Source organism: Phoxinus phoxinus, assembly GCF_949152265.1.
Source record: "Phoxinus phoxinus genome assembly, chromosome: 12".
Classification (NCBI taxonomy): Eukaryota; Metazoa; Chordata; class Actinopteri; order Cypriniformes; family Leuciscidae; genus Phoxinus; species Phoxinus phoxinus.
Window position 1 is genome coordinate 7,567,731 of NC_136887.1, and position 26,415 is coordinate 7,594,145.

General features: G+C 40.4%; 2 protein-coding genes across 2 annotated transcripts in view; one reads left to right on the forward strand and one right to left on the reverse strand.

The window, feature by feature from the left end:
- Positions 1-333: 333 nt before the first annotated feature.
- Positions 334-26,415, forward strand: part of kctd12b (potassium channel tetramerisation domain containing 12b) — a 45,820-nt gene continuing 19,738 nt past the window's right edge. Inside the window, exon 1 of the mRNA XM_079631194.1 lies at positions 334-1,671. Coding sequence (XP_079487320.1) covers positions 828-1,671 — 844 coding nt within the window. The 5' untranslated portion in view covers positions 334-827. The remainder of the gene's footprint in view (positions 1,672-26,415) is intronic.
- On the reverse strand, positions 14,980-22,990 carry LOC307008423 (uncharacterized protein). The gene is made up of 7 exons (XM_079631195.1): positions 22,901-22,990; positions 22,728-22,793; positions 22,552-22,641; positions 22,382-22,456; positions 22,049-22,276; positions 21,048-21,567; positions 14,980-16,525 (listed from the first exon to the last, which is right to left on the reverse strand). The coding sequence occupies exons 1-7, from the start codon at positions 22,917-22,919 to the stop codon at positions 16,504-16,506; spliced, it is 1,020 nt and encodes a 339-aa protein (XP_079487321.1). The 5' UTR covers positions 22,920-22,990; the 3' UTR covers positions 14,980-16,503.

Here is a 26,415-nt window from a genome sequence, read left to right on the forward strand (position 1 = left end):
TAATAATAATGTTATTAGTAGAGAAATAATGTAATAAATTGTAAAAAAAAAAAAAAAAAAATCGCATTATTATTAAAGATAAAATAATGAACATAGAAAAATGAATCAATGTATTATTTCGTGCACTGATGCGTTTAAGAGATAACAAAGTGCAAGACATTGCTAATTAAAAGGCTTCTGGTAAAGCAACACGAGTTTTCATCTCATGTAGTATGCATTATTTACAACAACACGATTGCGGATGACGCTACAAACGCGGAGGCGGGGTTAGCGTCGGTGACGTGACCATATAGGGGCGTGGCCAGAGCGCGGGATTATTATGGTCCAGTTTGCAGTGCGCACAGTGCGAGAATGAGCGAGTGGGGCTCCGTTACACTCATCCTGTGAGAAATGGATCATCACAACGCTTTATTATTTACACCTATTTCTTCCACGGACATGTAATACGCAAAAGCAGCCCTTTAGATGGCATTTTCAACAGTGCTTGTTCAGTATGACTGAAGGTAGGTGTCTGTGAATTGGACGTTTGGAAACCCTCCGATGATGGACATGTATAAATGAAAGGGACATCATCTGAAAACTCTCTGTGCATTTGCTTGGCAGTGTTTGACATCAGTGAGCTTTTCTGAGCCATGTATGCTAATTTACATACATTTTGAACTCATTTTCTGAAGGATTATTATGTATAAATTGTGTTTTGCAACTGTGATTGTGAACTGGAGACGTATTTGTCACACATCTCTGACCTTTCAATAGCCTACTCCACTTGTTCCAGATCGACAGACTTTTTTAATCCTTCACCAATCGTCGTTTTAGTATTCTGAAATATGGCTATACCCGACAACGCCTCTGGCATTCCCGTAGAGGAACTGGCCTTTCCAGAAATCATCGAACTGAACGTAGGAGGTCAGGTGTATATAACCCGCTACTCGACTTTAACAAGTGTGCCAGACTCCCTCCTGTGGGAAATGTTCAGCCAGAAGAGCACTAAAAACCTGGCTCGTGACACCAAAGGTCGTTTTTTCGTCGACAGAGATGGCTTTCTGTTTCGCTACATTCTGGACTACATGCGGGACCAGCAGCTCGTCCTTCCGGATCACTTCCCGGAGCGAGGACGGCTTCAGCGGGAGGCCGAATTCTTCAACCTCCCGGATCTGGTGAAGCTGTTGGCACCGAAGATCAGTAAGCAGAACTCTCTGGGCGACGAGGGCTGCCAGAGCGACCCCGAGGATCCCTCGCCCAGCGCCGAAATCCCCCGAAACCTGGCCTCCCTCGGGGCGGCCGCGTGCTCCAGCCTGGCGTCCGGCGCCGGAGACGGCAAGTGCTCCGGGTTCATCACCATCGGCTACCGGGGCTCCTACACTCTCGGCCGGGACAGTCAAACAGACGCCAAGTTTCGACGAGTGGCTCGGATTATGGTGTGCGGGAAGACTTCTCTTGCGAAGGAGGTTTTTGGGGAGACGTTAAACGAGAGCCGTGACCCCGATCGCCCCCCAGAGCGCTACACGTCGCGCTATTACCTAAAGTTTACTTTCTTGGAGCAGGCGTTTGACAGGTTAGCCGACGCCGGTTTCCACATGGTGGCCTGCAACTCCACAGGGACCTGCGCCTTCGCCCATGAGCAGACTGATGACAAAATCTGGGCCAACTACACCGAATATGTATTCTACCGTGAGTGAACTTAAACCCGTGTTCCTGCGTCTCCTCCCTGCCTCCCAGACCAGAGATCTCCCGCAATACACGTAGAAGCTTCTAGATCTCAAACCCCACCACCTTCACCAGACTCTCCCACGTCCGAGCCCCTAATGTCTCTCAACTAACCTTTCGAACCCTGTTGATCTTCCCCTCACCAAGAGACTGCCTTCCCCTTTCTCTGCTTTCACAGCTTGTGAGAAACACACTGTTGTACTGTTGTTATTTTTTTGTTTTCGGAAATGATCTGCTAATCTAGGAAGCTTGAGCCATTCGAAAGGGCTTCTCTTCTGCCAGTCAAATTGTTGGAGTATTATAAAAGCTTTTGAGCTGATGGCCATTTTTTGATGAGAAATAGATATTATGTAATTTGAAGTCATTATTATCATGTGTAACCCTGAGGCCAAAAGGAGAGGGAATCCACTATAGGCTTTAAAATGGTTAGGTAACACTTTATTTTATGGTGACGTAGTTACACATTACTACATGTGCTTACTATATAAGTAACAGTAAATTATTCATAATCACAAGTATCTAAACCAAACCCTAACCGTAACTCTATTTTAAGTATGTAGTTACTTAATATTACTTAATACGGTTACACTTTATTTTAAGGTGTCATACAGTGTAATTATGTATTTAAGAACTGAGAATTAAGCAACTACTTGTACTTACTATAGGATTAGGTTTTGGTTATAAGGTTAGTTGCATGTAATTATGCATAATTTACTGTTATTACTATGATAAGTACATGTAACATAGGACACTATAAAATAAAATGTTAACCTTAATCAGTACAATGTAACTACGCTCATTTAAAATAAAGTGTAACCAAATGTTATAAAACCCTCTTTACAGATAGATGCAGTTCCTGCATGTGGATATTCAAGTGTCACTGTGAGACCAAAAGATGTAATAATACAAAATATTTCAAGTGGAAAAAAAAGGTGTTTTGCTTTGAGTATATTCCCGTGTCACACTATTTTAATTTTTAACTAGCATTATACATCTAGTGAACTGTGTCAAGGCAGGTTATGTTAATTGAGCAGAACGGTATACCGTCACCTGGAAGTTTCAGGGCTGTGTTAGAAGCTTTCGCTGTTTTATTTGTGTAAGGTTAGAGGATGTGAGTTCAGGAAAGTCAACTTTCCAGTTCAGTTGAACCATAGCCATACTGCATTTTGTTGTTTATTTTCAATCAAACATTTCAGTTGCTTACCTTTCTAATTTTTCATATAATATAATTGTTATTTAATGTATTTTTAAATTGATCTTATTCAAATGATAATACATGTATCATCAATTATATTCAGTAATTGATGTTTGGATATTTAAGCAAGAGCCTATATTTTTAATTCATGAGGATGAGATTAGTTTTAGTTTTTGTGTGTGTGTGTGTGATTTGTGTCTTTTAGAGCTTTAAATTTCAGGTATTTCCTACAAGCACATCCGTTGTAATCTCAGGCTTGAATTATAAACTGTAACACAAAATCTCGCAGTGGGCTTTAAGTTATGAGATGCCATTTGGGATAATAAATATCACCCAGCAATTTATTTCATGTCAATCAGATATTAAATTAATCCCTTAATCTTAATTTCCTGATAGTCTTTTTTTTTTGTTGCTAGCCTCAAAGTGTCTTTATGAAAGCATGAATAAAACATGAATTATTCAACAAGTATATTTGTCCTAAATATAAAACAAATGCATGTATTTAATGTATTTGAACATTATAGAAACCGGCCAAAAATGATATACTGTACAAACACATTTCCAGTTTCATCAATAAAACGAAGTCAAGTTTAAATGAAAGCAACAGTGAATGCTGTGTTTAGATAAGGCAGTCTTTCGTGTCTCAATTTCTGAGCCTTATTCACCAGAGAAATTTCTATATTCAATACCAATTTTCAAGCATAAAAGATTAAGCCCATGTAAAAACAGTATGAGATTCACCGACTTAAATTTAGTTTGGTTTATTCCGTCTTATAAACCCTGGAAGCATTTTTTTGAAGCGTGAATTTGGCAGATCTGCTTTGCTTAGTGAAAGTAAAGAAAACTGGAAGCATTAGATCAGATTATTAAATCTTTGTCCCCCAAAGTCTCTTCTCCGCTGAGCCCTCTGTTATCACGCTTATTCCCAGTTTCTCTCTTTCATTTCGCTCTTGCGTTCTCTCCGCCGAGACTTCAAAGCTTGAACACAGGCCGGAATGAAAACCAGGACAAACCTATAACCAGCTCAGTCAAAGCAGATTACCCAACCAGCCTTTGTGTTGCTGTGTCTAATCTATCTAATTAAGATTGTGCTGGCACACTGAGCAGCTCACAGTTCACTCCAGTGAGTCTGTAAAGCTCAGTTATTATTATAGAAGCCATTCAAAAATTCAAACATGATCAGTGACTCGAGAGCTATTGTCCAGGTGTCTGAAACATCTGCATCAACATCTCTGAGCTGGGGTATGATGAGAGAAAGTGAATCAGACAAAGCAGAAACCCCACTTCAGTACAGCCAGCTAGAGATGTGAAAAGTACTTACTTTGGTACCAAAATAAAATGTGACGATACCAGCATTTCTCTCTAGTATTTTGAACGCTGTTGAACGGATTTTTAAACATCTCTGATTGGCCATTGTGTTCACACCACTGTAAAACAAGATGGACGACGCCCCTTCATTCTCTTCCATTGGTGAAAACAGAAGCCGCCAAAGTCCTAATATGATGCTGACATCTTGCGCAGATTTGGGACCAGAGCAGGAAGTAAAGCCTGAAGTAAACACTGAAGTAAAGTTATCAAGGTCCCGCCCGAACTCTCGCAGAAACCGTTTAAACGCGGTTTACTGCAGAACAACTCGTCAGTGTGAAATAAACAGTTATGGACATGTAGAAATCAAACCTGAAGCTCCAATCTCCTCCCGAAAATCCCCCCAAAAGTCAGTTGGTGCCTAAGTGACTACTTCTTCATTTAAAGAAGCGGTCAATCACAGCTGTCAATCATGACGTCACATTCACGTTTTTATAGCATCAAATAACTAACTAAGACTAAACTTATTTAAAAAAAAAAAGAACACTTAAATTTACATAAGCGTGAAAAAAACGACCTAAAATGACAGAAAACATCTTTGGAAAAAATTGTCTTCGGAAAAATAAGTGTAATTTGATTGTTTACTTTGCATCACGTTCATTAGACTTCATGGGGAGGTTCCTTTATGACCTATACTGGGACCAGCCACAGGGGGGCGATCGAGACACTTTGGCTTCACTTTTCAGGACTTGTGCGGCACGTTTGGTTCACACGCTCAACATATACAGTATGTCTGTGGTTGGCTACAATGATCAACAATGACATCTTTGACACTCTACATCGAGTGCTTACACAGATACACACGGGAGCGTTTAAAAGCAGGCGTCAATCAGCGGATCCCTAATATATCCGCTGATAGACGGCGCTTTCAAACAGTCGCGTGTGTATCTGTGTAAGCTCTCGATGAAGAGTGTCAAAAACAACCTGTTTTTGAAGCATTGATCATTGTAGCCAATCAGAGACATACTGTATGTTGAGCGCGTGAACACAATGGCCAATCAGAGACTAAAGGTTTTGTGAACACACAAAACACACATTGCTATATAAAATGAAGATAACTTAAATGAAGATGACAAATAAATTGTGGACATGATTCGAATAGGTTAAATGGTCCTGAAACAAAATAGTCACACTTGTGCTCTTCACGGTCAAAAATGAGCGCATTGGAAATTAATGGGAGACGGATTTCATCTAGTGGAAACTCTTGGTACTGCAAAACTTTTTTCACAAGTGTCGTCTTTAAAAAAGAGATCAAACTTCAGTCTGTGCTTTAAAGCATTCAAGATTTACGACAGTTTAAGTTGGAAATTAAATGTTCAGGTCTATGCTCAAAACGTGAATAAATGGATTACAACTACTGCGTAAATATAATGTAGTACCATAAAATCCCCTAAAAATATGAAATATAAAAATTATCAAACCAAAATATAGTATTTTAATCATTCGGTCATTTTTGACCGCCACAAAAAGTGCACCAGAGGTGTTTAAGAATCCGTTCAACGGCGCGTTTAAAATGCTAGAGGGAAATGCTGGTATCGTCACATTTTTAACATTTCAGTCCCGACTCGCACAGATACACACATGAGCGTTTGAAAACGAAGTCTGTGAGTTTATATAGGGATATAGGGATCCGCTGATAGACGCCTGCTTTCAAACACTCCCGTGTGTATCTGTGTAAGCGCTCGGTGAAGAGCGTCAAAGATGTCTATTTACAACATGTTTTGGAAGCGTTGATCATTGTAGCCAATCAGAGACATATGTTGAGTGCGTGAACACAATGGCCAATCACAGACATATATGTTGAGTGTGTGAACGCAATGGCCAATCAGAGACATATATGTTGAGTGTGTGAACGCAATGGCCAATCACAGACATATATGTTGAGTGTGTGAACGCAATGGCCAATCACAGACATATATGTTGAGTGTGTGAACGCAATGGCCAATCAGAGACATATATGTTGAGTGTGTGAACTCAATGGCCAATCAGAGACATATATGTTGAGTGTGTGAACGCAATGGCCAATCAGAGACATATATGTTGAGTGTGTGAACTCAATGGCCAATCAGAGACATATATGTTGAGTGTGTGAACACAATGGCCAATCACAGACATATATGTTGAGTGTGTGAACGCAATGGCCAATCAGAGACATATATGTTGAGTGTGTGAACTCAATGGCCAATCAGAGACATATATGTTGAGTGTGTGAACACAATGGCCAATCAGAGACATATATGTTGAGTGTGTGAACGCAATGGCCAATCAGAGACATATATGTTGTGTGAACACAATGGCCAATCACAGACATATATGTTGAGTGTGTGAACTCAATGGCCAATCAGAGACATATATGTTGAGTGTGTGAACTCAATGGCCAATCAGAGACAAATATGTTGAGTGTGTGAACGCAATGGCCAATCAGAGACATATATGTTGAGTGTGTGAACGCAATGGCCAATCAGAGACATATATGTTGAGTGTGTGAACACAATGGCCAATCAGAGACATATATGCTAAGTGTGTGAACACAATGGCCAATCAAAGGTGTTTAAGAATCTGTTCAACTGCGCTCAAAATGCTAAAGGAGAAATGCCGGTATCGTCACATTTTTTAAATTTCAGTCCCGACTTGGTACAGAAGACGGTACTTTTGACAACTCTGCAGCCAACCATCTCAAACACATGCTGAAAACCCTCATAGATCCTGCTAATAAATGTAATGATACCATTAGACACTGCGCAGGCTGAATCAGACGGAGCTGAAACACCATCTGGCCATGGGACGGGCTCCAGCATCCCCGCGACCCTGTGTGCAATTTGGAAAATGGATTAGCTGGACTTTCTTAATACACGTTCCTGGCCTTACTGTTCATCATCATTGCATTTTATTCCAAAGAAGAAAAATACAGTTATGGAACACAGACTTTAAACAATCATATCACTTCCCCTGTTTTATTTGGAAATATGTCTTACTACAGAAGTAACATAGGTTGCAAATGCCATTTCATATCGACTTTATGTGTGTCGTAGATGTATGTTATTACAGTGGGGTTTAAAAGACATCCAAGCATTAAATGACAGTGTAACTGTCGATCCTTTACTCTGGCCAGCGGTATAATTTGTTGCATTGTGCTTGTGTTATTTATAGGGTCCAGGCGCAGCTGTTAAGCCATTCGGCCTGCCTCTGAACTCCAGTGAGCCAAAGTCACAATCATCATAGGCATTGAGCGGGATATATCCCCCAATAATCATAATGGGATTTTTCAATGGCCGTTTCCTAGACTTTTCCATTTGATTCACCCTAATAATCCACATCCTTGGAGGAAAGAGCACAGCTCTCGGTGTGTGTGTGTGTGTGTGGAGGGGGTGATAGCTTTACTAAGTAAAGTAGGCAGTGACAGAGAGGGGTTTGAAACGTATCTGCTGAGGCTGAGAAAGAGAGGAAGAAACTCTCCAGCATCTGGACTGATGACCTGTGCTTTTCTTTTGCTGCGTGTCCCTTCTGTTTTAGCCGTTTGCGAGTTCCCATAGAAAAGTAAAATCTAAAATGACTAAACTTTAATGCAGGGCCATAACCAGCATAGACTAGTCTCCATCAATATTTAGATATGGCCAAATTGCCCCCCCAATACTTGATATTCTTGATGCTGCTCTGCTGCACTCTTTTACACACTTCTCGGTTTAAACAAGTTTTAAAATTTATATTTTTAGGCTGCTCTGCCTCAGCGGTCTAACGGTATCATAAATGTCAGTAGTTATAACATATACCTTGTGTCACTTTTGGATTGATTTATTACCCCCTGCCCTGTCGCAAATGATTGACAGGGAATCTGTGTCTCCAGAATATGTTTCTGATTTATGATGGGGTAACGGCGTCAGCGTGTCTAGTAACTATGGCGCCGCGTGACGTGTGACGCAGCCGGAGGTGTTGACCGGGGAATTTGAAAGAAAGGTGTCAGGACATACGGTAGCTCTAATTTGTATTACAAACGTTTTAGCATACTCGCGCCTCACCATATGGCGATTGGAGTTTTTTTATGTCATGGTCCATTCTGGACAGCCTTTTCATACCTACGTCACTACCTACGTCACTACCTACATCGTGGATTTAAACAAGGTTAGGGGATGTGTTGTTAGACACAGAAGACATTCTGCATCTTTCTCCTGCTACAATGGCTGCTCCGGGAACTTCTAAAACCCCTAGAAAGGTGATGTGTATTTCGCCAACAAGAGGACCTGTTGAAATGAGAGAGGAACTAACTTATGCACCGAGGAAAAAACCAAATGTTAGCTTGACAAAGTTTCTTCATGAAGACATAGCTAATGTGAAACGTGATTTCCCGATGTCTGGTAAACGCGTTCTGAGATATGCGTTTGACAAGGTGCAACGTATTGTGAAACTCTACACTGCTGATGTTGGAGACGAGTTTACATGGGATACTCCATGTGTGATTTTTCAAGACAAAGACTGGTTTGTGTTTTTCAACTACGTTTGGAGAGATTTGAACGACTGTGGTGATGATCCGTTATACGTCGCCGAGTGGGATGGTTTAACCCCTAACACAAGATTTCGGGTGGTCGGGGACCACACTAAAAAGCTACCAGACGACTGTGTTTATATTTTTTGCTGCAACGACAAGACAAAGCTCGACAGATATGTGTGGCCTATTCGAGAATCTGAGCATCATACGTGCTACGACATGAAATTTCTGTTTCGGTGGAAGGATGTTCGAATGCTTGACAGTATATTTACAGCTATAGACAAGATGTTTAGATGGTGTGACATGTATGATCGTTACAGTTCTGTAAAGATGCAACTGTTTCAACCTAAGAAGGGCGTTACCAACCCCGAAGACCGCCTCTTAAGCCCGCCCACATATTACAGTCATTAAAAACGCCTACGGATCGGTACAACCGCTGCATTCATCCACCATGTCTCAAGGATCTACACCAGCCTACTGCTACAGCAACACCCCTGAGACTGCCCCAGCAATGCCTGATGACAATGCGACACCGTTGGAACCCCACCCACAAACCTGTGACAACAGCTGGTTGGATAAATTTTGCATGGATCTAGGATATCACAACCTGACCTTCCTTACAACACCATACGGCAACAGCGGTGCAATAGCAGGAGCGGCGGCCTTAGCAGGAATTGACGCCACAGACAGTTGTATCCGTTCTGACGGGTTCAAAATCATAAAAGCAACTGTTGTGGTCCTTCTGGAACATGTCATCAACAAAAAGCTGAAAGAAATCTGTTTGGGTTGTGAAGTGGATCACCCCAGTCAGATTAGACATTCCTGCTTGTTTGAACCAGATCCCTATTTCTTTGACACGTACTTTGAGGAACTGACACGTAATCTGGTGAGACCAGACCTTAAGCACATAGTTGCTCAAGCATTGAGCCGTTGTGGTTTAAGAGTTCACCCCCAGAGGATTCAGGGGTCAGTGGACGCTATTTTACACGAACTACGTGACGAGGTTTTCATTGTGGAAAAGCTTTGCGAAGTCAGGGAGAAAGTTCTGGACGGCAGCAGTGAACAAATTGTCTATGACGCTGTGGACAGCTGGAAAGGTATTGTCCAAGTTGACTGTTTGTGACAACAGCATGGGAAACACTTGTTTTGCAACCGGACTGGCTAAGTGTCTACTTAAACAACGTATTAGATGTGAGATGACTACCTTATTGTATAACTACATTAATGAATGTGCCAATGTATCGATTACTGTAAACAGATGTGGTGTTGATGCCAGACGTTTTACAAACCTCAAGAAACAAATGTGTGTTGTAAGAAATGTGTCAAATGAATGGTCAGATATGATGCGATTATGCGTTAATGCTGGTGATCCAATTTGTGTAACCATCAGAAAAATTTTAGACCTGATGACTGAATGTGGTAGTTTTATTAGAATAGCTGATATATTGTGTTTGTGTACATATGTGTCGGATCTATGTGTAGACATGTTGACAAGAAACAATCAGACTGATGTATGTAAAATTGTTGAAACACTGGTTGATTACATTCTAGAGAAAAACATTGTGGTGTGTATAAATTTTCTACACTACATTGATGCTGTGTGATACCTTTGTGTCCTTTTAATGTTTAAGAAATAAATACCCGAACCACTTAAACCATCTGTGTTATTCTTTTGTGGATCGTGAAGTGTCAATATGTCCGAAGAAATGAAAAAGGTTTATTACACACCATCTAACCCTGGTTCTTTAGGGGGTAAAAAACGTTTAAAAGAAGCTGTTTTAAAAGAGACGGGTGTTCGTTTAACCGATAAAGAAGTTTCAGATTGGGTCGCTGGTGAGGATGCATATACACTACACAGAAGTGCCCCACTAAAATATAAAAGGAATCGGGTTTTTGTCTATGGTATTGATATGCAGTTCCAAGCCGATCTAGTAGATATGTCGGCATATGCCGAGGTAAATGACAACCACCACTTTCTGCTTACTTGCATTGATTTGTTTAGTAAGTACTCGTGGACAAGGCCTTTAAAAAACAAGAGTGGTATAGAGGTCTCTAAAGCTTTTGAATCCATACTGAAAGAGGGTCGCATACCACAAAAACTACAGACAGATAAAGGAAAGGAGTTTTTTAACAAACACTTTCAAAACGTGACAAAAAAGTACAATATTAACCATTTTTCAACAAACACAGAATTAAAGGCGTGTGTTATCGAGCGGTTTAATAGAACCTTAAAAGGAAGAATGTGGAGATATTTAACAGCTATAAACTCCAAACGTTACATCGACATACTTCAAGACATTACACAAGGATACAATGTGAGCTATCACAGAAGCATCAAGATGAGACCGATTGATGTGGGAAGAGAAAACGAATCTGTGGTGCTACATAACCTATATGGAGATACCAAACCCCGCAATGTTAACCCCATATTTAAATACAAGATCGGGGACGTGGTTCGAATTTCTAAAGTCAGAGGCCCGTTTGCAAAAGGGTATGAAGAAAACTACACACAAGAGTATTTTACTGTATCAGCGTGTATTCCACGAGACCCTCCTGTTTACAGATTGAGTGATTATGATGGGGATGTTATCAACGGCGTTTTTTATGCTGAAGAATTGCAAAAAATATTTGTCAGTAAAAACAAGACATTTAAAGTTGAAAAGATTTTAGATAAGAAGAAGCAGGGTCGCAAAACATTAGTACTGGTACAATGGCTCGGATGGCCTGCAAAATTTGCATCATGGATCGATCAGAAAGAATTAGTTGACGTACAGGTGCCATAAAAACAAAGGACAAGCACAGACTGTCTGCAGTTGTATAAAAACAGACATGGCAGAGGGTGGTTTTTATGTCACACTACCATGCAATGCTTCACAGTCTGTATATCCTGATAATACAATCTCTAATTATAGAACAAGGCTGGCTACCCCTATAAACATAAGAGGAGAATGGGAGGTAGGTCTCGTTCAAATTGAATATCCTAGAAGTTGGTACACCTTTAACAACAAAGATGCCTTTTTTGAGATAAACATCGAACCCACTGCTGTCGACGGCGAAAAAAACACTAACAGCATACGTCGTGGTGTAGATGTGAAGAAGACCGACTTATCGAGACTACGCATACCTATAAAGACAGGTTATTACGACAAGGTCCCAACCCTGGTTAGTGTGATAAATGATTTACTAGCCCCTCATGGGTCATTCGGTTACGATGTTGTAAAAAACAAAGTATTTCTGAAAGCAAAACCTAACATTTCAATAACCTTCCATGGAAAACTAGCCATTATTTTAGGGTTGAAACCAGGTGCCTCGATAGGAGATTCTATGCGACAAAAAACAAACCCCGGAAAAACTAATTTTGAAAAGGATGTTGTAACATATGCAATGCATCAGGCAGACATACACGGAGGTTTCTACACTCTGTATATATACACAGATATTATACGATACCAGTCAGTAGGTGATGCCTTCGTACCACTCCTGGAGTGTGTACAAATAACCGGTGATAACAACAACACAGTCAGTGTACGATACGACAAACCCCACTACGTGTCTATCAACAAATCGGTCATCGCAGATATTGCTATAGAAGTAAAGGACGATCAAAATCAACACATCCCATTTTCTTACGGGAAAGTGTGCATTAAACTACACTTTAGGCCAGTAAAAAATTTTCATTAAAATGACATATTTCAACAATCATAATGTTGATCCCATGCGTTATGTGGCCTATTACCAGAATCAGGCTGGCAATGGACTTCCGGGCTATTCCGGCGGAGTTATGTATGGTGCTGGTTTGGGCGGACTTTTTAGGGGTCTCTTTAGAATGGCTATACCACTACTGAGACGAGGATTTAGCATAGCCAAGCCACATCTTAAATCAGCAGCGAAAAACATACTAAGTGACGTTGTTAGTAATACGTTATCACGATCTTTTAATAACAATCACGATACTCAAGACGGGTCCGGTTTAATGGTGATGGCACGTAAAAGTGTACCTAGGCCACCGGGGGTGCGGAGGAGTGGCCAGAAGCAGAAGAAAACAAAACGGCCCCCCAAGAAAACATCAGTTGTAAAACGCAAGCGCAAGGATACGGCTAGGCGTACTGCTTCAAAAAGATCAAGGAGTTCTGTTAAAACAATATTTTAGATCATGGCGTTACTACACAACATGTCAGAAGAGTGTTTAAAATCCGAACTGGATCTTTTTACTGTACCCCTGACACAGACCGCTATTGAAAAGAACACTTATATAGAAATTCCGCCATTATCTGCGATATCTCCGACATCGCCTCTGGAATTTTTCATTGCGGGGAATGGAGAGGATTACGTGGATCTAAACAACACATTGTTGTTTATGCGTCTCAAAATCACTTATGCAGATGGGACGGACATTGCTGACGGAGACCCCGTAGGGCTTATCAACTATCCGGGAGCCACAATATTTTCACAAGTGGATGTGTCGCTTGGAGACCGTCTCATTTCGCAGAGTTCTAGCACATATCCATACCGCTGTATGATAGAGTGTCTTACTAATTATGGTAAAGATACCCTTGAAACACTTTTCTCAGCGGGGCTCTTCTATAAGGACAAAGCCGGGCATATGGACATTTCAGACCCTGCCGGGGCAAATAACGGCCTGACAAAGAGAGCAGCCTTCACCAACGCTAGCAATGTGGTCGAACTACTCGCACCAGTTCACAGTGACATCTTCTTTCAAGATAAACTTTTACTCAATGGATTGGACCTTAAAATTAGAATGACGAGAGGTAAAGACGAATTCTGTTTGATGAGGAGCAATGACATAGCCTACAAATTGAACATCCAGTCTGCATCACTTTTTGTGAAAAAAGTGACAGTGTCCCCAGCTGTGAGACTGGGTCATGCGCAAGCCCTACTCTCAACCACTGCAAAGTACCCCATCGACAGGGTGTGTTTGAAAAGCTTCTCAATACCAGCCGGATCACGGGTCTGTAATCAAGAGAACTTATTTTTAGGAGCATTGCCAAAATCTCTGGTTCTAGCGATGGTTGATAATGATGCATTTGTGGGGTCATATAATAAAAACCCTTTTGCATTTAAAAACTATGATTTAGAATTTTTAGCCATTTATCTGGATGGTCAACAGTACCCCTCGAAGCCTCTGCAGCCTGAATATGAAAATGGTTCTGCAGTGCGTGAGTTTTATCAGTTAGCGCTGGCTTCTGGAAGGCATCTTAAAAACCAGGCTCTAAGTATCGATAGGGAAGATTTTCTGCATGGCTATACACTCTACACGTTCAATTTCACACCAGACGAGGATTGTGGACAGCATGTATCACTTGTCAAAAGTGGCAATATCAGACTAGAAGCACGTTTCAGACAGCCAATACCACAGACTGTTACCTTAATTGTTTATGCTCTGTTTGATAACATAATTGAAGTATCAAATCGACGACAGGTGCTTATTGATTACTATTAACGGGTTAAAATGAACACCGTGCAGCTTACGGGTGTCATGGATAAGATTTCGTGCAATACTTATTTTCTTGGAGTACTACCATGTGACTATCTACCGAAAACCCCTTTAAGAACATTTCCATCAATGGTTTTAATCAATACAGATCCATCAGGCCTCCCAGGCCAACACTGGTTGGCCATCTACATAAATGATGATAGCATGGGTTGTTTTTTCGATAGTTTTGGTAATAAACCAGATTACCAAGGCTTTCACACCGTTATCAAAGACTTTTTAAATCTCAATTCTAGTGCAGTACAATATTCCACTGTGCAAGTCCAAGATTTTTCATCAGACACCTGTGGTCAACACTGTGTGTTCTTTCTCTACCACATGTCAAAGGGATTTGATTATGATTATGTGTTGAAATTGTATACCAATGATTTAATTAAAAATGATAAAATGGTGTCAACATTTGTGAAAAAACTAAAACAAGTTCCATGTAATGAAAACGTTTTCAAATGTATTCAGTGTGTGCAAATGGGTGAAATGTATATGTCTCATGTTTAATATTTTTAAATAAAACAACTTAAGAAAAGATATTTCTTTCTTTAAACTCTTTTTTATTACACATACACACATCATATTCAACAATACATGTCATAAATTCTCAACAAAAAAACAAACAAAAAAAAAACAAAACAACAACAACAAAACAAAACAAAAACACAATAGGCTAACCACAAACTGTCGGATTAAAAACTTAACCATCGACTTTGGTCTAGACTGGAGGATTTGAATAACGAGTCTTGTGAATATTCTGAAGGTATCGGTGTGTTTGGATGCACTTTCCGTTTTTTACTCTTCTTAGATGAACCAGTTATAATCGGGGTCGCTATGGTCTTGAACGAGTTAATTGCATGTCTGACATGGTGGTTTGGCACCACTGAGTATGGCATATTTAAACTAGCAAAAGCCTCCAGAAACTCATGCCATCCACCAGGTCTCCGCTCATCAGCAACCTTTTGTGGAGCCGTGACGCTTTTAACTAGGTCAAGCATGTGTGAACCGGGGATTGTTCTACCTTTAAACACAAACTCCCCCGACTCAGTCCACGATGTGATATCTTTAGTTTTAGACATTTTATCTAAAATGTAACGGACATTTTTCATACTCCTCTGTGGAATATTCTTTAAAATCTCATCTGCAAAATCATCTAAGCCGTCGCGGACAGTAACAAGACCTGTTGGAGATGGATCTTCTTTTACAAGTTTGCCAGGCTGCGGAAGACTTAATGTTAATGTGGCGGATTCCGTATCCCCCTGTCTAGTGAGTGTTAAAAACCTCTGCAAAACACCGGTGTACAGCTTAGCTTTTTCGTGGTGATCTATGTCAGACCTTTGCAATATATTTCTTATAGTCGCATCCAAATCGTTCTCCACAACATGCTGTATAGACTCACGGGGGTTAGAGGGTTTCAGCTTATCCAACTGGTGTTGCGGGATTAAAAACATCTTCTCAGCATACTCCATCACCAAGCTTATTTAGATGCGATTAAACTGGTTATAAAGGGAATTGCGACGCTTAACAACGGCAAAATAAATCCTCCTTGTTGATTGATTAACCGTCTTTTGCGTCTAACACCAACCTTTTTATCAGCAACTATTTTGATCTCGCTTCTTTTTCTCTTTAGTTTCTGATATTGTTGTGTCGATAGTGGAATATTACCATGGACTACATTAAGAGCTACCTCACACAACGACACAATGAGTTCGTCTGCAGCGACCTCTAAAATAACGCGTCTTTGTTTAGGTGTGGCTTTTAATAATAATTTTAAAAGAGGCAAGTTTCTTAAAAGTCTTGCTGACATTTTCAAACTCCGTCTGACAAAGTCAATGTTTTCTTTTCTGAATGTACACAACTGGATATTGTGACAGAATGTCTGTTCTGAGACGATACTGCTCTGGTGTTTTCGCTTTAAAGTCAATCAAAAGGTACCCGAAAGGAATGCTGGTCGCATTTTCATAACACTCCATAAAAAATTTCGTGTTTCTGGGGTACATCTGACGTGCTAATACATTAATTTGTGTGTTGTCTCTGGGGTTTTTGAACAGTACCAGATAATTGGTGTTTAAACTGATGGTCCTGCTGGATTTACCTTGTAAAAACAAGTTTTGTACAATATACAATGCACTCAGGCTTTTATGATGTACATATTGCGTGAACAGACGTTGGATTTCAGAGTTGTTACTAGCATCATCCATAACATCATCTAGAATCAAAAAATTATTCTTGTTGGGCGGGAACAAACGGTCATCATTCAGGGTTTGTGGGATACCTTCAATAAATTTAATATCATACAGTTTCAACAATTCATCATACAAAGGTTGCCAACAATCATAAATGTACACAATGTTTTCAACATTTTTAGAAACTACAGTTTTAGCATTTTCCAACAACATTTTTACAAAAAAAGTTTTTCCTGAGCTAGAAGGACCACTTAATACACATGAAAAGGGGTGTTGTAACCTGAAATCGAAACCGTCTGAGTCTAGCACCCCTCGATGACCAAAAACGTTGTCAGTAGCCATATGGTAGTGTAGTTAGGTCAGGTAGCAAAACGCGTTTGTTGTATACCACTTGGAATTTTTTCACAACTGACTTGTTGTGTAATGTGAACTGTTTTTTGTTCCTCACTATACTGTCGGAGTGTGCGAGAATGTAATTACCCTCACCCCGCCCCCTCACATACTGATCAACAAGACCAATTAATGAGTCTAACCTAATGGCCTCAGAGTTTACAGCATTCAGAGTGATACCTTTGGCCTTCATACACACCTTACCCATAGCAGTACGATACCCGTAACTTTTTGGACCACTTGAACAAAACTCCACAATATGGTCTCCATCCCCAACTTCATCAGTAAGATCGCCAAGGTATGGCCCTAGTGGGGGCTCGTATTCACCCTCTTTAGATGTGAATACAACACTATCGGTATCACAATAAATCAGTCTATCACCTAACTTGTCCATAAGATCATAAAGCTCTAACCGTGCATGGGCTGTTGTAAAAGCCCCGAGAAAGACATTGATGTCACGAGTCTGGACCCCTTTCCCATCTGCGTAAGACCATTGAACGATCGCAACAGTGTCTGACACAAATGAGAAATGCTTGAGGTCATACTCAGTGCCAAAAATGTATCGGGCAAACTGTTCAGGGTCTATAAGTATCTCGGTGGTTGGCAACTGCTCGCGCATCGAGAACCGCCCCCACAAAGAATTAAGGAGGAGCTTCATTATGGATCTGCGTGCGGCATTAAACTCAATCTTGTCCAGATTCAACTTAATCCCTTCTTTCTCAAAGTAATCTCTAACATAAGATTCTTTGTCGGCATCGGTCACAACGTCTTTTGGAAAACCTGAACTCTCCTGTTTGAACTGTAAAAATGTTTTAACATAATCACAAAACAACGTTTCAGATCGTTGAGGAAAATGCCAGACCTCATCGATTTTTGTCACCACATAACCCTTCTCAATGGCTTTCAACAGCTCAATACTAACCCAACATCCATGAATGGATCTTTCCTCATCTGTGTGCATACATGGCTGTGTTTGGTTCTGCTGTTCAGAACACTCCCTACAAAGAGGGAACATTAACTTGCCCCCAGTCCTATAAGGCAGTACTGGGTGAAGCAACTTCCTCGGAGGAAGAACTGTAGCCTTGACGAGTCCATAATATTCTTCAAGGTTTTGAAAATCCTTGTATATTATTTCAGGATGACCAATTGGGTAGCATTTTCGAGCCTGACAGAAGGGATATAGTGAAGTAAAGTCAACGTACCTAACGCGTTCACCCTCCGCGACTTTGTGGTACAGTTTGAATGCATTCGTGCGGCCTCCGAATAGAGCTTCACGCGGTTTCAATCTTTCAGGGTGTTTGTAAGTGGACATGAAATCCATCACGTCTGCATCTGTCTGTTTGGCATGACTCCAATCACATTCCCAAATTATCTCAACCTGAAGACCGTACGCACGCTCCAAAATTTCAAGTTTGTCGTCACATTGCCTTCTCAGAACAGCATAAGGCACTTTTGATAACGGGTTTAGATCATTTGAGTTATAACAGCGGTCGCATCCATGAAAAAAGCAACCGAGAAATTCGAATGCTTTTTTCACGACACCGTCGTCATAGAATCCATCCACGTAGTATTTCCCAAATGACACCTCGCCACTGTTTAGAGCATGTTGAACATCTATGGACTGCGATTTTCGGACATATTCAAGCCATTCAATTGATATGTTGGAATATGTTTTGTTCTGGTTGGTGTACGCATTGTTGCGTGTCAGAGCTATTGTGTCTTTAGGGATGTAGTGTGTTTTATACGTAGCCATACATGTGGCCGCCAGAGTGGTGTAATTAAACGGATCAAGGCCTGTACACAGAATGAATTCATCGCGGTACTTCATACAAGCCTCCCTCAGCAAAACAACATCGTTTTTACCATAAAGCGCCAGTTCTTTTTTAAAATCGAACACTTTGTCAGAGATGGTACTGTACCAAACGTCAAACGCCGTTCTGTCTTGGTTCGACATCGTCGCATACCCATAAAATTTCTTGTCAGGGTAGACGCCTATGTAGTTGTCATTTTGAACGCGGTTAAAGTAGTGTGGAAAGTAACCCTTCTCTGCATTAGTCAGATTAAACGCAACAGGTGTCTTGGCCAGACGCATGGGGATGAATGAGTATGAATCAATAAACCGTTGCTTGAAAGCATTGTCGTACATCAAGATCAGACGGCAGCCTTGCATCGTGATTTTAGGAGCGATACCCATCTTAGTGAAGTATTCCAAAAGAATGAAATTGTCAAAACCCGATGCGTTATGAGCTATCCATGTGTAATTAAGGTAACGAGGTTGTCTGAATTTTTTAACGAGACGATCCACACAATCGGGTCCTTCAGCCACGAATTCTTCGCCAGCAAACGTAATAGCGCATACGAAATTGGCTGTGTGCCTTCCGTTTTCATAACGGGTCTCAAAATCATAGAAAATGTAACGATCGTTTGGCATCTCCGGCTTAACTGGTTGGATAAAACATTGATGCACGCCATCGGTAACTAAACTCTCACCACAGTGTACACACCGATCTGCAGGGCATTTATGCGCTTTGGGTTTAGTACCGCTGACATGGTAACGTCTATTACATTTTCTGCAATATTTGGTCACATCACACTGCGCGTGTTGCATACCTTGAGGTGCTTTTTTATGCATCTCAAAACAGTAGTCAGACTTGCAGTAGCGCAAACAGTCGCCGCAGTGTTTTGACTTTTTGTTATGTTTATGACATTCTGGGTCATTACAGACATCACAGATGTACCGACATCTGTGATCTCTCCTACATGTGTATCCTTGGTAGCAAAATCCACACACGTATGGGGTGCCAATAAACGCGCGTAGATTTTTTATCATAAAAAAATGATCGCCATGCAGGTACAAAAATACTGTTTTAGGATGTGGATCATCTGTGTTTGTATACTTCTCCAAAACACCCGTATCAGATCGATAGAAGACAACTATTTTAACGTTCAGCATGCGTTCAAACTGTCTGATGTCATTAAACGCTATCTTTTGTTGGTCAGTATAGCCAGCGGCCTTCTGCAACGAATATGCTACAGACTCTAGCTCTGTGTGAGGTTTCTGGGGGTTTAGGAAATGTGCCAGACAGATTGCAAAACAAAGATTGTTTGAAATGTTTGTGGGACAGAACAGATTAAGTCTGTTTTTACTGATCACTTCATTGTGGGCTAGATCGCGCATCTTTCGATAAACACCGCCGCGTTTACTTCTCGCTATCGACAGTCTTAAATTCAATCTCTCATCAAACTGGACATCCGCGTTGCTCTGCATTATTTTCTCAAGTTCGTTTATAAACAGATCTACACTGTAACCATTGGTGCCTGTCAAAAGTGTACTAACATCTGATGTCAAACTAGGACCCCTCAAGGTGATGCTGATTAAACTACCGTCGCCGCCCAACAGTCTGGAAAAGTCCACAACTTCAGAAAGTGTGTCATGTAAAAACATGGTGTAGTCTGCTAAATCTGTAGAAGATATCTCCCGCAGATTTATAAGCCTATGGATTTCCAGGCCATTGAACCGCGAGCGCGGCAGTACAGTGTACCCACTCACATCACCACCCTCTCTTACAAGTGATTCTATTTCACTATGTGCAAGACCCATGTTGGGTGCACCACGATTGAGTGTGCGGTGTGACTGGGTACCTGATCCCTCTCCTGACTGTGACAAAGACACAGGATTATCAAAAGCATCATTTGTTTCTGGAGGAGGTTCTGATACCTCTCCAACCTGTTGGGTGTTTACAAAAGGTTCAAAATCAATATTTGGGCCTGGATCCTCATCTACCATTGGTGTCATAATGTCCAATAATTCTAACAATGTATTAGTTGTAGACTCAGACCTATTCACACCCTCCAATGTCTGAATTAAATAGAGCAATGTTTCTGTGTTACTGCACTGTTCAGGGGATACCACACTGCCATCGTCGCGTCTAAACCTAGCTACCGGACCCTGATCAAAACCATCTGACTCCCGACAACGTTTAGCCATTTTTTTTTTTTTTAAAAACCAGATTTAGTTTTTAATTTTTATTTCAATCACTGACAGGTTTACAATTAAAGTAACTACGGAAAATAAAAACCAACATCTATACAGCAAGAAAAAAGAAAAACTAGCTAATCAGTCATTATACACCAATGCTAAAAAATACACACAATGTTGGGATTAATGTAGAAGAAAATACACACAAAAACACATAATATATAAAAACATTCACAACTCACCCGTGTTTCTTTTTAAGCGTGAGTACGATCTGCTTTAACAGCTCCACAGACAGACCTTGATCTCTGACTACTTGTTGGATAGTTTTGCTATGCAACCGCTGAGCTGCTATGACTTGTTTAATACCAATATCCTGTTGTTGTTGTGCAGCCGTCGTAGAATGTTCACGATCATTATGCTTATTCTCATAAGCATCTAAGCGTCTCTCAAAAGCATTAATGCGTTCGTTAAAACGTACCTCGAAGGCGTTCAACGCTGTCTTGACAGAGTCCTGTATCAGACCAATTATTTGTTGATTGTCTATATTGGCTTGTGATTCCCGTCTGAAAGCCTCCTGATTTGATGGCAGCTCATCAGTGTCTGACTCTACCACAGCCACCACACGCTCGCTGGATGGAACAGACTGCAGGGTTTCTTTAGGGTCACTTGTAAACACGCAGTCATCCCATGCTTCTATCAGTCCGTCACTCCAGCTCTGAACGTCGTTTATATCAGGAACTGCATTGTCATTCACGACCACTTCTGTTGAGAAAAAAAATAATAATATTAATTTAAAAATAGTATGTATGCATTGCATGATACATTTTTTTTTATTTTATTTATTTATTTTTCAACATGGTTGTTTATAAATGAGTGTTTGAAAAGAGTCTACACTTTTACAAAAATCACTCCAATACATACAGTAAAATAATTATAAATAAATCCACACTCTAAGAGATGTGCCTGTTTATAAACAAATCATGTGTCAACAACAGTTCTGAACTAACACATTGTACACACACACACACACACACACACACACACACACACACACACACGCACACACACACACACACACACACACACACACACACATACACACACACACACACACACACACACACACACATACACGATCTCTCACTATCACATCCAAATAAAACATTATCGTACTCTGGTAGCTTATTTGCATCTAATTTAGAATGAACTGAATTCAATCAAACAACATTGTTTGTTTACATACTTTTAACAGATCGTCTTGGCTTCTTCTGTGCCGATGTCTGTGGTCCGGAATGCCCGTCTCTCCCAACGTCATCAAACGGTCCTTTTGGTTTTGCACAGGTCACCGCTGGGGCTTTACGTTTGAGTTTGTTTTTTGGTTTTGCCACTAAACCAGCCGATCTATCCTTTGTCGTCACAATCCTATCCGTAGATTCAGATGCAACCTTGTTCACTAGGTTTGATAAGCCTTCTGGAAATACACATAAGAAAGTTTTTAAACTAAATTCAACAAGACATTATAACACATAATAGCAGTATAACGATTGATAAAGTCGAATTACAATTATACACTCACCGAGGGGCTCGTTGTGTACACTATCACGCGGAGCCGCATGCACTAACGCTGTGATGGTTTTCCGTTCCGGTCGGGCTGGTAAAAAAAAAAAATGATAAACAACAAATGAAACATGTGTTTAGACAAAACGCAAATGGGTCAGTCTCGCTATAAGCATATACAACACTTACCGGGGGCAATGACGTCCGCGCTCTCTCGCAAAGAAGCACGCGCTGTATGCCTAACGTTACTAGACCGCTGATGAGCACCTCTGGTGCCTCCTGTTATAAATAAATAAAGCGTTATTATAAAACACACAATATGTAGACTAACATTTAAACACAAATCATAATTATAGCCGACGTACCACTCGCTTGATTCAGAAAATTAAGTTCGTCAACAAGGTCGATGAGGGTCACTCCAGTCGCGTCACCTGAAGCGCGCAGATTTTAAACCTTAAGCAACCCCAATAGAACAATGACTCTCACATAAATAAATAATGTTTCTTAATAATATTACTAAATAATAAAACACACTTACTGTTAAGACAAGCATCCATCTTCTTGCACTCGCGTTTCCAGCAACACAATTTACCTTGGAATATAGTTTGAGAACAAGGAAAATAAACCGAAGCGCACGATCTGCACTGCTCTGCTCGATTCTGTAACTGACATTGCGTCCTACACAAATTTATACACGCAGCTTCTGTCGAAGTGCGAACTCGCGACAGCGAAGCAGACATAATACACACAGTCATAACACCTATGGCTCAGGTACAAAGGCAATAAAACACCCAGGAAGCCTGCTGACACCTTTCTTTAAAATTCCCCGGTCAACACCTCCGGCTGCGTCACACGTCACGCGGCGCCATAGTTACTAGACACGCTGACGCCGTTACCCCATCATAAATCAGAAACATATTCTGGAGACACAGATTCCCTGTCAATCATTTGCGACAGGGCAGGGGGTAATAAATCAATCCAAAAGTGACACAAGGTATATGTTATAACTACTAATGTCAAAATGATTGAGATGGCCAATCAAACCAAAGGAGGCGGTGCTTTACAGAAGACTAGTGCGGATTCCAACGCAACGCTTTAGTTTTACCACTGAATGAGTGCGGGGTAAGATACAGAAAGCTGTTTTATGATAGAAATGTTTAAAGCTGAGTAATATACTCAAACTTTATGAAGAGTTGTGATGAAGAGAAAATATTAATAATTTACATGATTTATGTAATTCATAACTGAATGTGACAAGACAAGATATTTTTTGAGTTTTTGGGATACTAGACACGAATAAAAGTGAACGTGTGCAAGTTTTTAAAATAAAATATTATTTGTGAATAGTTTAAATATAATATTCCATAACTACAATTAGACATAGAGCTTTTTACAGTTTCTATTTCTCTTTGTTTATCCCTTAAATCCCTTTAAATCCTTTAATTATTTAATTAATTTAAATATAAAGACTAATTTCCCGCCAGAACTGCCCCCCCTAATAAATCCCCCCCAATGTTCGAGACATGGTCACGGCCATGCTTTAATGCTGCAACTGTTTCTTCAAGACAGAAGTGAGTTCAAATGTAAAAGTTTTCAACTTCTCTGGGTTTTTCTACAGAGAAAAAATTGGCTCTCGCACCGTCATAGTTCCTAGAACTAATGACGGAAGTGCCTGCTTTAAAGCGGGTTTGGACCGCAGGAACTGGGAATGATTTTAATTCAAGGAACGCTTAAAACGTTTTTCCTTTGAGTTTTCCGCGTACAGACGACACCATTGTCAAAACGATCCCCATTCGCACGGATCCGCGAAAACGGCAAAAAACGCTGTATTCTGCTGCCAGGCCATTAGATGGCGATGCTATAGACTGAACATATATAATACACATGTGCATGACTTCATCGTCTTCAGAGATTCTCGTTTTTGTGGTTCTCATGGAGACAGTTTTCAATAATTAGAACTTTGAAACCCGTTTTCAGAAAGTTTCTGTTTTCAGGCACTCAAAACACTGTTGTCGTGTAAAATAACGGTCAAAACGCATAAAAAGTTTAACGTTTTTAGTTAAAAAAAAGTGTTGTGTAGCCAGACCTTTAATTAGCTGCTACTTCAGAGTAGGGTCTAACCCAGCACTATAGGAACTACCAGTGTCATAAGTGTAGGCAGATTGGTCGAACATAAAAAAAAAACATTAAAAAAAGAAAAGAAAAGCTGTATACACACACAGATTATAGGCTATATATTGACTCCACAAACCAAGGAACATGGAAAACAGTGATAGATGGACCTCTCAACCTTTACGCTGAGGAGAAAATCCAACACAAATTTTCTGCTCAGCTATCAACACTGGACATCAACCACACGGCAAAACGTTAATACTTTATATAATGTCTACTTTTTGTGTATGGTCTATCTAATAACCACTGTTAAACAGATCATAAATTAAAAACGGAGAATGGGAGCGCTGTGTGCTCAGGATCTGTCGTCAAAATAAAAGTCATAACAACAAACGTGGCTTTCATCACTTCAGAGTTCCCACTGGCGGTGTGAATGCAACCAGGAACATGGCCGTAGGGGAACCACCCTGGTGGATAGTTCCTATAACTACTCGGTGCAAAAGGGGCTAATGATCCCAAACCTTCAAAGGAGATCTCAACTATTTGTCTCAAACTGATCAGATTTGCAGTAATTCAGTACAGACACTTCTCGTCAAATTATTTTAAACCAGATGATCTGAGCAACAAGATTCCTGAAGGAATGTAAAAATTGCAATAACAGTTTATGTTATAAATCAGAACTGACAATCCAGGGATCTTAATGGTGTCAGCTAAGAATTCAATAAGATCCTACTCAAACTGAAATGCCTGTTTTTCAATGCAATAGTATCTTATTTGATTCGGGTGCAGTTAATGTGAACTGTGGTATGTTCACAAGTGATCCTAACTTGATGATATACTGTATAGTTTGCATTTCGCAATATTTGCATGTTTCCAGTTACAGTGAGATCACTATCATAATGCATTCGTCTGTGTTGCTTGTCTCCAAATAAATGGCTTTCAGAGAACCTCACATTCTTTGGATCTCATGCAGTGTGTACTTCTGGACAAATACTTAAATAATAAAGTGATTTAGGTGAGATACAGTCGTAAATAACTGCAGCTATTACATACTCATAATGACAATGCAAAAATATCACAGATCACAACCAAATAACACACAAAAAAGACCTGTGGGGGCAGAGGGATGTGGGTGGATTTGAACTCAGGTTCAGACTGAGTAACTAAACCATTGAAAAACCAGAAAACAGCGTCTTAAAATAATTTGAGGTGAAACGCACACAAAACTATCAAACATATTGAGTACATGAGTAACCCTGGCTATAGATAAGACAAACAATCATCGCCACATGCACATTAACAGCCAATCTAAAGACAAAACAATGTTTCCATCTGGGGACGCCACCAACAGTGCCCTCACCCTGGGAAAGTAGATCTGCTCTGATTAGGATCGTCCAAGGTTGCTCCTTTAAGAGAGACACAGATCCGAGAACCAAAACCTGTTACAATGGAAACAACCCCAGTTCTTGACTTAAGATGTTTCCATGTGGAGAGTCTGTCGCTGCAAGAGAGTCACGACAGACACCGTATCCGTGGGTTGGGGCGCAGGGCGTGCAGGAAAGAGAAAGCCTGTTACGTATGAGGCGCACAGAATCGCTCTGTGCTTGACGGGGTACCGTCTGAAATGACATAAACGAGGCACATCTCCTGTAGGGTACAACGGGCTAAAGGCACACCATACAAAACATTTGCTTTTCACTACTGCCATAGTGCATGATTGCAGACAATTGCATATATATGTTTGTATTGAACATTGATGGAGAAACAGATATGTGTGAAAATAAATCATAAAAGTGGCTTATTTTGTTTAAAGGTACACTGTGTTGGGTTCACCAGTGTCAGAATGAACCCAGAACATCAAACTCAAACCTTTTATCCTGTTACAGTTTATCACTCTTAAAGGTCCCATATTGAACACCTTTCTGAAGTTTTATTTGAGGT

Bases quoted from the DNA above. Each gene is read 5' to 3' on its own strand.
- LOC307008423 (XM_079631195.1), bottom strand. The intron at 21,568-22,048 runs GTATGTAAACAA...TTTTCTCAACAG, and splicing joins GCCAAGACGATCTGTTAAAA to AAGTGGTCGTGAATGACAAT. The intron at 16,526-21,047 runs GTGAGTTGTGAA...AATTTATTGAAG, and splicing joins ACGCTTAAAAAGAAACACGG to GTATCCCACAAACCCTGAAT.